The sequence below is a fragment of the Coturnix japonica genome, chromosome 4 (genome assembly GCF_054131305.1).
Source record: "Coturnix japonica strain WE chromosome 4, WE-NBRP24, whole genome shotgun sequence".
Classification (NCBI taxonomy): domain Eukaryota; kingdom Metazoa; phylum Chordata; class Aves; order Galliformes; family Phasianidae; genus Coturnix; species Coturnix japonica.
In genome coordinates, this window is record NC_140666.1 from 38,018,434 (window position 1) to 38,034,849 (window position 16,416).

General features: G+C 37.8%; 1 protein-coding gene across 15 annotated transcripts in view; it reads right to left on the reverse strand.

Annotated features, from left to right (window-relative positions):
• The window catches only part of SH3D19 (SH3 domain containing 19), a 73,839-nt gene that overhangs the window by 47,782 nt on the left and 9,641 nt on the right, over positions 1–16,416 (reverse strand). For 14 of the 15 annotated variants that reach the window (XR_014945769.1, XR_014945770.1, XM_085546524.1 and 11 more), the window contains exon 2: positions 7,951–7,990. Coding sequence is in view for 7 of the 15 variants with exons in the window: in XM_015861119.3 (XP_015716605.3) it covers positions 7,951–7,990 (40 nt within the window). In the remaining 8 variants the exon portion in view is untranslated. Of the gene's footprint in view, positions 1–7,950; positions 8,091–16,416 lie in introns of those variants that run through there. The other variant, XM_085546521.1, reaches the window with a different exon arrangement.

Genomic DNA, 16,416 nt, shown 5'->3' on the forward strand with positions numbered 1-16,416 from the left:
CTCAGCCTACCTCTATCAGCAGCACTATAGGCTACTATATGCTATTAGTGGGCCTAGAAAGAAGCTAGTAAAACAACACAGCTGTTACCACAACAGCTGCTAAAAATGAGCTGTATTCTTGGGACAGAAGGGAAGCTTCCTCATCTGGTCCAATCACAGTTACCAGAATTGGTTGAGCCAGTACTCTATTAATACTAGATGTCAGTGTGCGAGGGAATTGGGAAGCAGAATTTCAGGCTACATTGGATAAGAGAACTGTAGCAGAGGAAGAAAAAAAAAAAAGAAAGAAAGAAAAAAAAAAAGTTCTTTCTTCCTACAAAGCATTTATTCCAAGCAAAACATTGCTTTGAATGATATGAGATCACACATGTAACTTTTTTGCTGGAACTACATACTGCACTGTGGATCAAAAGAGAGATTCAACAGTAACCATTATTTCTGGTGAGAGTATTACATTTGGATTCTCTCTTGAACTAGAAATCAACCTCTGCCTCAAGCCTCACAAGACTGGGAATTTTCACTATATACAGAATAGTTGACAAACCTCTTGTAATATCTCTACCATGGTTAAAATGCAACTACATATACATGTACACCTCACTTGTACAAATACTTTCTACATTAGGGTTGTGTAGTCTCATTTCAGTCCTCTGTAGCAAGGACCTACTTGTGACTATATGGGTTGTAGCCTCCAATAGAAAAAGCAGCATGGCTTTTTGCACTGCTGAACCTTAGTTTGCTTCCTATAGCTCAGGCATCTGGAAACAGATGCAAATGCAGCTTATCCCCATCTACAACAAGGGCTAGTGAACTCAATAAGGGTCAAGTGGACCTGTGCTTTACTGCATTTGACCAAAACTAGGACAAATCCTGTTTGTAAACAGGGACTAAATTCAAACTTGCAGTGAGCAAAACATCTCTGAAAAGAGAAATAAAGAGAAATTTTGTATCAAAATCAGCAATGTAATGTCTTACAAGAGACAGGACCAGAGACTAATACACAGCTGTGCAAACTGCACAGCACACATCAAATACAGTAAGATAGACAAAACTACCAATTTGACAGGCCCCACTGGGAATATTTCTTCCCCTGTGATACAGTCAGGATGCAAATGTAACATGCTTTTCAAGAATGCTCGATCAATCAGTTAAATATTCAACCTGAAAAGACCAGATGCTACTTTAAGTAACCAGTTACCTACAGTAGTGTGATCTGCAGACAACAAAGAAGTAAAGTAAAGCAGGGAAGCAGTACTAGAGAAGAAATTAAAAAAAAAAAAAAAAAAAAAAGAGTAACAATCTTTTCCTTCTTGTGCACATTAGAAAAAGAGGCCATGGAAACCAACACAATATAACTGCAAACTGAACTCTCCCACTCAAATTCCAGAGGTGAAGAAAAATGTAGATACTGACCAGATTCCAACCAGAAACCTACACAAATCCTTTGGGTAATAAATCAAAGTTCATGTATCAGCTCCAACACAAGTTTCTTTCAGGAAGGATCCGGGCCACTACTTCTTCTGAGATGAACATTTACAAGGAGGCAAGTCTGTTGCTTCAGCCCTGAGATGTTTCTCATAGACTTCCCTTCACAGTTCCTCCTCCTTCTAGAAGAGTTACTGTTCAAGACTATTACTAATTCTCTTCCAGCCCTGCTTCCACCAATCGGATGAATTTCACGTGCTATTAGTCATTGCAATGTCTTTGGAACGAAAGAATAATAATAAAGGATCATTAAAACCATGCCTGATTAATTTGGCCCATAATATATTACTTATAAACAGAGAGTTCCAGTTCATCCCACAGCTTCCATTCACCACAGAGCTTGTTTATTTTCTGCAGGTTTAAAAGACAAAACCATCTGGCTGTTTCAAAGAGAGTTATTGCTGGTTTGTAGGGAATAAAATATATAAATGAAATAGTCTCAAAATTACCTTTAAAAGGAAAGCACCATCACTGAATAATAATGTACAATTATGTGCTTCCTGCAACCACCTTCCTAAAACTGATGTCTACCATGGTTGTTTATACTCTGGGCAATTATCCTAATTCATAAGGAGTGCAGCCTTGTGTCCAGATGGTTCTTGGTACCTTCTAATGCAACCTCCTTAGATAGGTGATGAGACAGCAAAGCTTGCTTGTGCATACATGACTCCCCAAGGAGCACTGAAATTCTTTCAGAGAGGAAGAGTGAATAATTTTCTTTCTTTAACAGCCACCTAATTCTCAGCATTATTTTGCATTATGAATTAACATCAGCACTGGAGAGTGGATCAGACAACAGAAGGGGTTGTTCAGAGCATCAAAGTCCTTCAAAATTCCCTTCGCAGAAACTAAAAACAGAATGCTCTCTTATTGAAATAAATCCCTCTTCTCTGTTTAGGAATAAGAAGTCTGGACCTCTGGCCAGGATGCTCCATTCACAATAACTCTTTACTGCTATCTGTGTGATTAATTGCCAAAAATTCTCAACACAACAGCAAAGAAATAGTGACTTTAAAACAAACATCTGTAGCCACAGGCTCTAAACGCCCACAAGATCATTAATTGCAAACAACTAAGTTGAACCCATCTGCCACCTCTACCTATGATCTTTTATTTCTCACTTAGAAGAAAGTAAAAACTGAGCAAGGAATATTAACATTGCAAAGAGTAAACTAAACATAATGATTTACTGAGGCAAGGAAGCTATCAAAGAAATGCACTGCACAGAACTGCTCCAGCTTAATTGTCTCCAGGGAGGCACATCTCTGACACGCACAGCATGAGCTGCTCACCAGAAAAAAAACATGATAAACAAAACATAGACACATAAGCAGATTCCAGTCTCAAGTTTCGCTAGTTGCAAACCACATTTAACCAGTTGGATTACACCATGCTCCAAGTGACTGAACACAAAATTCAGGTCTTAGAAGGGGAAAAAACTGAATCATACCATCCTAACTTTTCAGATGCCAACAACAAAAGTCAAGAAATCAAGCCCCTGCTTCCAGCTCTGCCACTGATTTATTGTGCAGCTTTCAAAAAATCACTGCCTCCCTCTGCTGAACCCATTTCATCTGTAAAATTGAGACACAGCTCTTTTTCTCCTTGGAGATCAACCTTCTGCTCCAACTAACCATATGAGCACTGATAAAGGCCCAAAGGAGGGAACAAGACCGACTTTGGAAGCAGCACAGGCTTAGCTCAGCTCAAGGCAATCGTGAAACTGCACCCTCGGGGCTTGGGAAGGAGATGAGATTTCTGCAGAAGTACTTATTACATCAATCTCTGACTTATTGGGAGTGTACACAAGTAGAAACTTCCTCTTTTCCACACCCTAGAAATAAGCTTAGTTTAAACAATCAACTGCTACATTTTAGCTTAAAAAAAAAAAAAAAAAAGAAAAGAAAAGAAAAGCTATTTATACATAATAATGCAACATTAAAACAAGTGTCGACTCTATCATCTGCTCTTTCTTCCTTCACCCTCACTGTCACGCGTATGGTTCCCTTTCATATGGATTGTCAGCAATGTTTGAAGTCTCAATCTCCATATCTGCATTACAACCACTAACACTCTAACTGTTTAGACAAGAGTCTATAAAGTATTCCCCTAGCTTAATAGCTGCATTGCCAGTGCAATGCAATCATTGCCAGGGGATTATACAAGGAGTGTTTTTTAGATATCAGGACACTTACGGGAATAAGTCTGAATATTAAATTGCCCAACATTAAACCAAAGAACCAGATTTAGAATGGTTCATTTGACACTGACTCCCACAGCATTATCATTTCAAACTCCAGTTAATATGCAAGAGACAAGCAGGCTATAAGTGGACTAAAAATCAGCTGAACCACCAGGCCCAAACTCCCTCCTGGGAGGTTTTCAAGACTTGGCTAGAAAAAGACATCACCAGATCTGTAGTTAGCATCTTCCAACTATGAGCAAGAGTGGGACTACGTGACCTCCAGAAGTCCCTTCCAACTAACATCTCCACAATTCCATGATTTTTAAGCACAGAAGCAGCAGCAGCACCAGAAGACTCTGTGCAGTACCCCTTTAATTAAGATACAACAAAAAATAGGAGCCTTATGTAAGATTATAAGAGTATATTTCAATACAGTAGCCTGAAATTAAATTTACCTAAAATAAGCAAAATCTGTTCAATCTTCTACAAAATTAGTAACGAAATTATTCCTGATGGCAAAAGAATTCATTAAACACAGAGATGTTTAATTTGTGAAAGGCTTCAAACTAGAAACCCAAGCTTACAGAGCTCAGAGCAAGATTTGTAGGGTAGAAGAAAAGACTCTCACATCTCTCTTCAGATATGCGAAGCTTGAATTATTAAATGACTGACTGCAGACTTGTAATAGTTTGGTTACAACGTAGACAATCACAGGGTTTTCTGTTTTCTCAAAACTCTAAGGCCTATCATTTTGTATAAATGTATCATTTTAAGTGGATGCTGAGTAAAATTTGACCACATTGTGTGGCCTGCACCTTAAGACTCACCTCATGCTCTGTTAAAGGCATGAGATCCAAATTAAAAGATGCCTTTCAGGTGAGACTTCACAGATGATCTGGGAAAACACATTCTTAAGATACAGGCACAGCATTATTGTAATATTTATTAAGCACAGTTTCCTAAGATCAACATTACCTAGTAGTGGAAAGAGAAATACAGAGAAACTTTCACTAATGGAATCCTACTACTCAAAAACTTAAAACCAAAGTAACATACAAAATACCATTCATAAAAATGACAGCTTGGTTTACCAGAAGCTCACTAAAAGAAATTGTAGTCCCTTTGATCTGCCACTTCAAGTACTCCATTATAAAGAAAAAAAAGCTGATTATATTGTTGGCTTGATATATTTAAGATGGGGTATGGAGACCAAATTTGTTCAACCAAAGGAAGGGATTCAGCCATAAAAGAACTTCAGTAAATTACAATCAGCAGGTACATTACATGCCAATAAATCCTATGATCTATTTGAGGAAAAAACAAAGAAACTCACAGAATCCTTAAAGTTGGCTGGGATCTCTAAAGGCCATCTAGTCCACGCTAGTGTTTTTGTAGCGTGAACACATTTAGAGATATAAGACTAAAGTGCCTACTACTTTTGACTTAATTGACTTGTGCTACAACAGTGCATGACCTGACAGTTAAATCAAGAAATAATAATAATAATTTGAAACATCAACTATGATCTTTGTTTATCCAAACTCCAAATTTACCAGCCTCATGCCATATCCCACTTTAGCTCCTCACAGCCACAAGAAATATTGTCATATGATCTTTTTATTAAGCTCATCATTTTGCGGATTAAAATGGCCTTTCAAATTCAGAGAAAGAGTTATGATATGGTGATGTTAGGGCTTTTTTGTTGTTGTTGTTTTTCATCCCAGCGTTCCACATTCATGGTGCAAGATCTCACCAAGGCTTTTTATGAAATAAATTACTACTTCCCTGTCTCTCTCAGTAAGATTTACACCAACTATTCCAACCTACAGTATCTGCCTTTCTTAAGGTTCACTGCATATGTCTTCATATAGTTGACTAGTATCCCAAAGTCCACCTCAATTTTTTTACACTGATTTTACAGTAATTCTAGTTAAGAAATTCTTAGTAGACATTGTATTCCAAGTAAATGAGCTGCAAAGTAATTTTGTTCAGCTTTAGATGATAAGAGGGACATTATATTGCACTTTCAAGATGCATCCCTACACACGTAGCTTGACACACACACACACAAAAAAAAAAAAAAAAAACAGAAAAGAAAAGAAAAAAGAAAAAAGATGGCCTTTAAGCCATCTGATTTTGCCTTTCCCTCGTCACGTGCTGCCCCCAGAGAGTAAAAGGTCATGGCTGCAGACACTCATCATAAAATGGCATAAGTAGTCCCCAGTGTAACTCAAACAGCTCTGAAATGCAGCCTGTGTTACATGAGAAGTGATGCACTGTAGTTTAATTAAAGTTTCAGATGCTTCAGTATTTCGTTTTCATTCAGTTTTTACAGCCAGAGATGCTGGTCTCCTTGTGCCTGCAGCTCTCTTCCCAGAGATGATATGGTTAGGATGGGGATAAGAATCTCATCCAGCAATCTGTCACACAAAATTTAGAACACTGCCATTATAGTATGAGATGAACCACAGAGTGTAGCAACATCAATTAAAAGAGTAGATCATTTGAATAAGGCAGGCTGCTCCTACTCTGGCCTAGGAGCAGCAACCAGACAAGCACAAAATCACACTTTCCTTTTAAAAAGACTTGCCATTCTCAGAGTTCACCCTCAAAAGCAGAACTAACATAACATGATGGCCAGTGAGACTGAGAAGGTGACAGAAGATACATAGAAATAATTAGGAGCCATGTGCACTACTGACAGAAACAAAAGACTATGAAAACCTCAATTTCCTCAATGCTATAAGCAACTTACACTAGGCTGTTAATTTCACGTGTTTTCCATGGGAGAATTTGGAATGTGTAACAGAGACAACTTAGGGAAGTACTTCACTGTCAAGGTGGTTCACACTTGTAATTCTAATTCCATGGGTGGAGGGAGAGGAAAAGAAATCTGAACTTCTGAATACACTGTAGGAAAAAAAAAAAAAAAAAAAAAAAAAAGAAGGTTCTGATAGGAAAAGACCAACCAGATGAAGGGAAAACAGAGTGTTTCAACCTTACATCCAACATTTTGATCATTATATTTCCCTTTGATAATAATTCGAATTCAATTTATTGTAATATTACATAATTTAACAAAGTTTCAAACATCTAGAGTACAACTGCATCATTGTAAGGAAAAAACCTAAGCATTTTATAATTGTAAAAGGAAGCACAGTGACTAGTGTTTCAAGTAGATAGATATAAGTAATGTTTCCATTGCAAATTCAACAGCACACAGCTGGAAACAAATATAGTACTGCTGGGTACATGGGAGGGAAGGAGCAAACATCCTCTCTCCCATCACATCACACAGTAGATATCAGCTGTGCTACAAGAAGAGGTTACAGTTCCCTCCGTTCATCTAGCTATAAAAGCTACCGCAGTGTAGTGTCAAAAATGTTACAACAAAAATAATTAGACTAAAAGAAAATGAAAAGGTTATGTCAAGTCTGAAGGTTGGGCACCAGAGGTGTCCTATTGAAAAGCATGTTATGAAGGAGTGCAGAAACCACTGCTAGTTAGTCTGCTCCATCATTTCACTTCATTAAAATCCCATTATCCACCACAGGATATGGAGGAGATCTTATTCCTTAGTGGAGAGAATTGATGAATGAGTTGGGAAATAAGGCAAAAGGGAAAGATGCATTATTATTTTTTTTCTTTTTTAAATGAGATGAAAATAAAGAAAAGTTTCTGTGAATATTCAAAAAATTAAGGGAAAGTGTAGCCTTGCAAATCAGTAGTTTCAGAAGTCTAGCAATTCCTAATGGAAATTCTAGATAGAAATAAAATGTTTGTGTGTTTGAGTTAACATCTTTTTGTTTGCTTTTCCTGTTTTGAATCCTTAGGGATGATAGGGTAACAGAACAGAATAGTTAAACAGAATCAAGTGTAGCAGTCCTTGACTCAGCCAAGAATTAGTTTTCCTGCCACAAAAGCCAATGCTCCAAAGAATACAGAAGCAAAATTGATGAGTGCTTCTTAACATAAATAATAATAAAGAAGCATTTTGAACTTCCAGCACACACAATTATAATATAGGGAACCCTGGTCATTCCTTGAAAAATGTTGTCCATAAGGAAAACTAGATAATAACCCTTAACACAAAGTTACTCGGTGCTTTTTGGTTATTTCTTTACTGTTACCAAAATGGAGAAGTAGAAGAAAGCCCTTATTATTATTTTGGCTAATTTCCCAATTCATCTCATAAAAGGAAAAAAAAAAAAAAAAAAAAAAAAACAATAAAGAAAAGAAGGAAAAGAAGTGAAGAATAAACACAGGAATATGGTTCTTACCCTGAAGAGCGGCAGTCTGGTTTATTTCTTTCAGAGCGATCTGTGAGAAAAGAGGCATAGTATCAGCACAAAACTTGGATGTTCATTAGCAGTGCAAGCACAAAAGTCTTACAAGAACTGTCACCCCATATGACTAGCAAAAAACAAAAGCTGGTTCTGTCATAAAACTTTTTCTACACTGGACTATTCAGTCTGAGAGAAAGTAAAATCACTGCAAATTTAATGTTTGTTAAAATTTCTCTGTCCAAAACAGAGCATATTTAATGTTTCTCATTAGCGCTTTAGAAGCTCTCCCTCCGTTGAGCTAAAATGAATAGGATTTTAGTTTATGGTAAAAATAAGGGAGAGGGAAGAGGAAAAAAGAAAAACCACAGATTACTCAGCGCAAAAAAATCATTCCATGAATCACAGCTGGCAGAATTCCCTAACAGGATGGGAGAAAAATCAGCAGCTGGTTGCAGCAACATCTGCAAATACACTGAATGCAGTGCAGCCCATCATTAACTCTTTCACTTCTGGAAGTTCTAGATACTGAATCTTTCTGTGCATTCAAAAAGGGTTTTGTTTATTCATTGAGTATGTTGAGTAGCTCATGGGCATTAATGAGATGGAATAGCAATAAAAATCTGTACAGCGCAATCACACAAACTCACATAAATATCTACCAAACAATTTATCAGACCTAGATATATTTCTTTGTTTTGACTGATTTCTAAAAGCTCTAATACACAAAGAAAATCAAACAAGCATTATCAATATCTATCATTCATGCTCTATCGGTTATATGCTTACAAAGTTCAAAATACCTCTTACCATAAGATTTTAGCCTACCTGAAAATGAGAGTTGTGTCTTGCTAAAATACACATATTCTCAAATTAGAGAGATGTTTGTTTAATAATTTGTGGAAGGATATTCTTACACCTACATGTATCTACTACAACCATGGTGACTTTGCTTCTGTTACTGTGTGGCTACTCAAAAGCAAACTGCTTTCCCCGTGTTAGTAGACAGTTTATTGAAATGCTTCTTTATACAGAAGAATAAGAGCCTTCGTGGAAAAAAATATATATAATAATAACATACAGGCCATATTTTGAGCCACAAAGTTCTGCACTGATTTTTTTTTCTTTTATTAGCACTTTCGTTTGTACCTCACATACAGAAGGAAAATTTTCCCCTCCAAAAGTTTTATGAGCTTGTGTGATTAAGTTTTGACTAAAATGGGAAAAAAGAGAAAGAAGAAAAAAAAGTCAGTAGTGCTCTAAGAAATATCTAATGCTTTTTCCACCCACAAGTGCTCCTATTGAGCTGTCATAGCACATACAGTACATAATTTATTGTGTTTCTGACTCGCAGTGCTTTCCATTTCATCACACCACATGCTACTCCCTTAGCTAGAAACAGCATGCAATAGCTCAAACCAGAGTTACAGCACCAGTTCAAAGACACACAGAAAAGCTCCTTCCATCTTTACCATTTGTTCATGTAAATTCCTTATCCGTGAGTATGCAAAAAAATAAAAAAATAAAATAAAAATAAAAAGTCAGCACTTCCCACTGAAATCTGCTTGCCATCTGGTGCTTGTAAGGAGTGTTCCCTGCTATTTATGCAGACACAATCCAAGAGAATTCAAGGAAAACGTTCCTACTTCTAATCAGATATGGTAGCTGTACCCGTGAGAAGGAAGCAAGGGAGTCACAGGAGATATAAACACAGGGTCTGCAGACTCTCCCCCGCAGTCCACATCCCAGCAGCAGATCCACTACAGCCCAGCGCATCACTGTAAGCCTGATAGCTCAGGAAATCACTGCAGTTCTCCTCTCTTTCCTTTCCTTTCCACACTGAAACAGGAAGCATTACTGCTGCTTTTACACATTTTGTTTATGGGTGAATATAAAGAAAGAATATCATTCACATGTACAATTGACCTCACCAGTAAGAATAAAGAGAAACAATCCAAACAACATTCAGTTGTTCTTCAAAGTAGAAAAACCATTCTGTACATGCTTATAGTTACTTTGAATTTAATATTTTATTTCCTTTTTAAAAATATCACATGTAACAGGAGGCTCAAAGAGTTGGCTTTCTATTCAGCACTTACATTTTGCTACTCTAGTTGATGTATAGGTGTTATGTACAAGCATCAAATCAAATAATGTCACATACCTCTAGGACATGCACACACAGAATGAACATGCAAATCTTCATGTACATTACACATTAGATACATATTCATACACACAGGTATATATTGCATATAAACACATGCACAGATCCCAAACTGCATGCCCACAGTTGGCTCCCTATTAACTCTGTATGTTACTTCAACAACTGAAACCCCTATAATTTTCTTCAACAGAAATAAGCAATTAGTGAAGAAGATCCAAAAATCAAACCTTGCACACGGGATTTTTCCCCATGTCAAAGAAATAAATTGCTATAAAACGCTACCGGACACTATGCCTTCCTAGCATGACAGTGTATGCCCTTCAGTTCTAAACTCAAAGTCAAAGCCATTTGTCAGATTAGAGCAAACACTGAATATGCACTGGGCTATGCTAGCATGCAGGACAGGCAGTCCACACACACATATAGAAATTTGCTTGCAAAAAAAATCCACTTCCAATGACAGAAACTACCTTCCAAAAACAAGCTTCCACAGATGAGATGCTTGTATTGTTTTCTACAATCCTTACACCATTTAAGCCATACAATTCCTTACTGTGTGTGGGGTTACAGTCAAATGTGCCAAAAATTCCTAAACCTTTGCTGCCCTTAAACAAATACAGCCTGCATGGAAGGAGTGCATTATCCTTGTTCAGCAGTAGGATGCAGTGCAAAAAGTCAAGGAGCTGGCAGGTGGAGCAGATGAGGCAGAAAGAAGTCAGAGACTCCTGGCTGAGGATAGGAAGAACACTGCCAAATTCTAAACACAGAAGGATCAAGGAAAATACAGGGACACAAAGATGTGCTATTGGTACCACAGCTGCTCATCAAAACCTAGCTTTTATATGGAAAACCATGCTGCATATATTCCACGGACATGTCATGCCTTCTTTCAGCAATCAAAATCAAGAAGCAGACAGAAATGCCATATCCCGGTTGCTTTTAGAAAGGGGCAGGTTTCTTTAACTGGCAGCTTCCTTAACCTTCAAAAATGGGAAAGTTATCTCCTTGGGTTTTATTCCCAAAGAAAATATAAACATAACAATCAGGATAAAAATAAGTGACAGCACTTTATTTCAGTTCTTCTGTAAACCCAGAATTGCTTGCTTTCTTGCAAAAAAAGACCACAAAATCAGGCAAATATGGCTTTTAAGTCATGTTCTCTTGCTTTTGGAAGACAAGCAAAGAAAAGGGAAAATGTAATCCTCAACAAAGAGAGACACTGTTTTTCTCTGTTTATTTCGCAAGATTCTCCGGGCTGTCTCGTTGCTAAGAGTGGCTTCAACTGAGAAGCATGTTCTCATTAGAAAAAAATTTAAGTATAAACATGAAATGCTGTTCAAAAAGGGGTGGAAAGTTAACAAATATTCTGCTGCTTCGAACCTGCAGAGTTAGTGTGAAACTTACAACACAGTTACCTCTTGAGTTACAGCTTCCTACTCTCAATCCTCCCCTCAGCTCCACCTCTTTTTACAAAGCTGAATTAGCTGAAGGACAAAGTGCGGGACATACTACTTCCACTCTGAGGAAATATGTTATTCTTTATCCTAATCACGGCTTAAGTACAGCAGCTACCATACTGGGTAGGACATAGAAGCCTCTTCCTGCCTCGTTAGTGCCTACTACAGGCTACCATTACAGCAAGTCTATCTGTGTTGCTCTTGGTTTTGGCCCATGAGGGCATCGCAGTAGTTTCATAATGGACAGAAGCAGGAGATGCTTCTAACAACTCTTCAACAGCAATGGCCTCTGCATGAAAGAACAGGAGCAATGGGCTCTTAAGCAACATTGTTGCCAGTGAAGAAATTTGATAGATACAACCTTCATATTAGCAACATAATTTTCATAGTCTTGACTATTATGCAGCTAGTCATAGATAAATGTTGCAACAGTCCCCATTAGATAACCACCTTAGATCAAAAGAGCCCCAAATCTCCATTTCACATTGTCCATATACATAGGGCCCTGTCAAACAAAACAAAACATCTTTTCTGGGGAAAAGACGTGCATTTGTGTAGGACCTTCCATGCTAGCTGTTTTATTTGCACTGAGATAAGCTTTAGTGGCCGCTAGCATTGCTATGTTTCTACCTTCCATTTTGTTAAGGCTGGATGTGTTTCATGGCAGCTCCTGCTCCTTTTAGCACTTCTCTCAGATAAGAAGTCATAACAATGCAAATTAATTCCACTGTATAGACTTTACTATGAATTTCATTCAATTTGATTAGAAGCTGCTATACAATAAAACCCGCAAGACCAAGTATTTATCTATATATTTTAGCATTGTTACAGCAGAGTCCCTTATCAGTTGTTCAAAAGGCAGAGAGCATGAGGAGGAATTAATGAGAAACTCGGAAGAAACTTTTCTCATTAAGTTTGATATATAGCTTCCCCCTTCCCCCAAAAGGCCACAAAAGCAGGACGCAGAGTTTACAATAGTAAGGGCAGACAGTTTTTATACCTGCTTTAAATTCTACAGTACACTACTAAATTCCAGAGCAGTAAACTGGGGAAAAGAATGAAATACATACCCCACTGCTCCCTGCAATGAAATGGCACTGGCACTATAATGCCAAACTGAGCCTTGTAAGCACACAGTTTATTCTTGGAAATAATGCTGGAGTGACATACGGCTGAGGGGAAACAAACAAACAAACAGAGCTATAAGAATACACCGAGCCTCTCTGGGTGAGTCTTTAACCTTGAGACCTACTGACCACAATAAAGCTTCTAATTATCCAAAGACCATATTTTTAACTTGCTAAAGAGATTAACAATAAGCTACAGTCACCTCTAATGCTTTTGTGCACTTGTGCAATATCTAAATGAACAAATAATTTACATATTTGCTAGCGTTACATTTGCTTCTGATTTGTTTTCGTGAGAGGTTACGCCTGCATTGCAACAGCAAAATTATGTGTGCTCTGGTATAAACATGTACGCCAGCCAGAAAAGAGTGGCTGATACAGAAACAGACCAAGGAAAGAGACACTGTGCAAGATCTCACTGCTCCTCAAAGCTATCTATGCTGCAAGAAACTTTACCATGCTCAGCACTGGTTATTTGTGCTGAGGACATGAACAATATAACTATGTGAGCAATCAAGTACATACAGCAGATGCATATGTTAGAATACTTGCACCTTCTAAACTTTAAACAGGAAATTTACAATGCATTTATTTCCAAAGCTCTGTTTTCAAGAACGGAGTAACTTCCAAGGGTACAAATCAGCAGAAGTTCAGACGTGGCACTACAGCTGGCCAGTGCAATGATGATATACTTCAAGTACGCAGCACTAAGGCAGACACAGGTATCCAAATACCCTCAGTATCGCAGTGGGAGCTATGAAGAAAACTCCTACCTAATCTCAGTACTTTCATAGAGGAAAATAGATTTACCTTTTTGACAGAGATTTACAAATGCACAATACCTTCCTGACTAGGTACTGAAAATACACCAGGCTTATATTTCTGAAAACCATTTTGTTGATGTTGCTACCATTAGCAATAAAAGGGAATTATCTTTCAAGAGGATGGTACTACCACTTTCTTCCCAGAGATGTATGATGCCTGTGTAGGTTCTGTTTAGTCCTCAAGAAGACAACAGAGCACAATCTTGCACTAGGTCTGCCTGTCATAAGATGTTGATACACAACATGCAATAAGTGCAACAAAGATAGATGTGTGAATAAATTCCTGGTTCCTACACCCTATAAGCAGAGCATTTTATAACCATCCATACATTGCATTCATACTGCATAAAGGTATTGAATTATTTTTCTTCTTGGAGGTTTGTGGACCAGCACATCCAGCATCAGAAGCCATAAGCTTTGAACATATGTGCACAGGCACGCTCACCTGACACCTTTGTGTCATAGAAACAGTCTTTGTTTGTATATATTTCAGCTAAGTACTCATAACTCCTGTGAAATCATATCCTATTTTACAACTTGGAAAAGATGTAAACTTTATTTGTGAAGGACTGATACTTTATAGTAAGATCATCTACTTTATGATGCAAAACACTTAGCAAATTTCACTTTCCTCCCCTAATTCCACCCTCAATTAAGGGTAATTAAAAATTATCTTAATTTACTTACTCAAAACATGTTCCTATTTTTTCAGGGAAACATCAACAACTCATTCCTCCAGGATAATCTTATGGGTTATGCACTTGTAAGTTAAGTCTCATTTAATGTGAGTGAGACATGAATTCACAATAAGGTGCTGTTGAGCAGTACAGGCTAAAGATATTCCCACTTCTGTAGCAGCAGCAACTAATTCAGGTTTAAAATAAGCTGAGAAAAAAAAAATAAATCTTTGCTGATTACATGAACTCACTGACAGCAATGCTGACAGCTCAGCTTCCAAAACCTTAACATGTTAATCTGGAATTTAAGCATTATTGTTAGTGGAAAGAAATGCACAGATCTATATTCGCGGAGGGATTTGGAAAATAGGGGGTGAAAAGACATAGAACAACACTGAAGTGAAAGACTGTAACACACTAAATCATGAAAGAACAAATCTATAAAAAGACAACTATACCAGGCAAGTAAAAATACTCACCTCTTAAGATACTAATACTCAGACATTTATCAAATACTTTTTAGTCCCTCGTTAAAATTGCTTACCTACTCCAAATAAAGACACCTAATGAGAAAAATCTTGAAGCTATTATTTCATGGCATGCATTTTCTACAAAAATGCATTTGAAATTAATCCAGAAATTAGAGTAAATATCAGGAAGAAATTTTTAACTGCAAACGTGGCAAGACACTGGAACAGGTTGCCCAGTGAGGCTGTGGATGCTCCTGCCAGGAAGCATTCAAGATCAGGCAGGATGGGGCTGTGAGCAACCTGGTCTATGGGAGGTGTCCCTGCTTATAGCAGAGGGGTTAGAACTACATGGTATTAAAGGTCCCTTCCAACCCAAACCATACTATGATTCTATTAATCAAATATTTTCCTCTACTGACATTGGTGCTTCTGTCTAAACATTGAGATGAAAATTAAAGATTATCTGAAAGTAAGTACGGCAATTGCTTCTCACATAGATAGGATTTTTTGAAAATACCACAAAGCAGATTTTTCCCAAAAAATGGTCTCTTTCACTTCACCATAAAGATTAAAGGGTCCATAAATATAATTTGGTCCTCAAGGACCACCTTGCCAAGCTGTCACTATGCTCTCAGAGAGCATGCAGTTGGATTCCACAAACTGTGATTTCATAACCTACAGAAGGTGCATCTGTGCAGGAAATCTGATAGTTCAGTGACCAAGACTTCTGTGCCAGGCATGGTCCATGGGAAAATGAGCATGTGCAGACCAATCTGACCAACTCTAATTTAGAGTCCAATAATAATTTGAGATTGGAAGCTGAAATGGAAGCCCACTTCAAACAGTGCAAGTGCATCAGAAATTCTGTCTCTGGAGCACTGGGCTGGTTAGTTAGGAAGGTTAGTCCTCAGTGACTACAAGAAGAACAGGAATATCTGAAAAATCATAGAATGGTTTGGGTTGGAAGGGACCCGTAAAGTCATGTAGTTACAACCCCCTGTTATAAGCAGGGACACCTCCCATAGACCAGGTTGCTCACAGCCCCATCCAGCCTGATCTTGAATGCTTCCGGGAAGGGGAGAATCCACATCCTTACTGGGTAACCCATTCCTGCACCTCACCACCCTCACAGTAAAGGATTTCTTCCTGATATCTAATCTAAACTCACCCTTTTCCAGTTTAATGCCATTTCGCCCTGTCCTGTTCCTATGTACCCCTTGTAAAAAGTCTCTCCCCAGCTTTCCTTTAGGCCCAATTCTGGTACTGAAAGGTTGCTGTAAGGTCTTCCTGGAGTCTTCTTTTCTGCAGGCTGAAGAGTTCCAATTATTACCTTCTTATCACAGGCCCGCTTGCATAACCAGTGGGGAACATTTAGATTTCTTCTCTTTCAGAACCACGGAAGATAACAATTTGTAAAGAGGGAACACAGAGAATGAAAAAGGGGAATAAGAAGGAAATAGCATGTTAGAAGAAATGAACACCATCCCCAGGAGAGCCAGGCAACTCTCTTGGAGCACAGGGATTTTATACCATTTTGTAAGAAACATGTGTGCTCAGAAAAAGTTACCATGGTTCACAACATAGGTTGGTGTGTTATTTATTTAAAAACTGAAAAACATGGATTAATCAGACACAGTCTGCTAAATGTGAACATACATAAATCATAATAAAAATACCATGTCTCTTTGTGAGCAAAATGAGAGCTGTAAGTCACAATTTAAGCAATGCCTTAAAAATAACC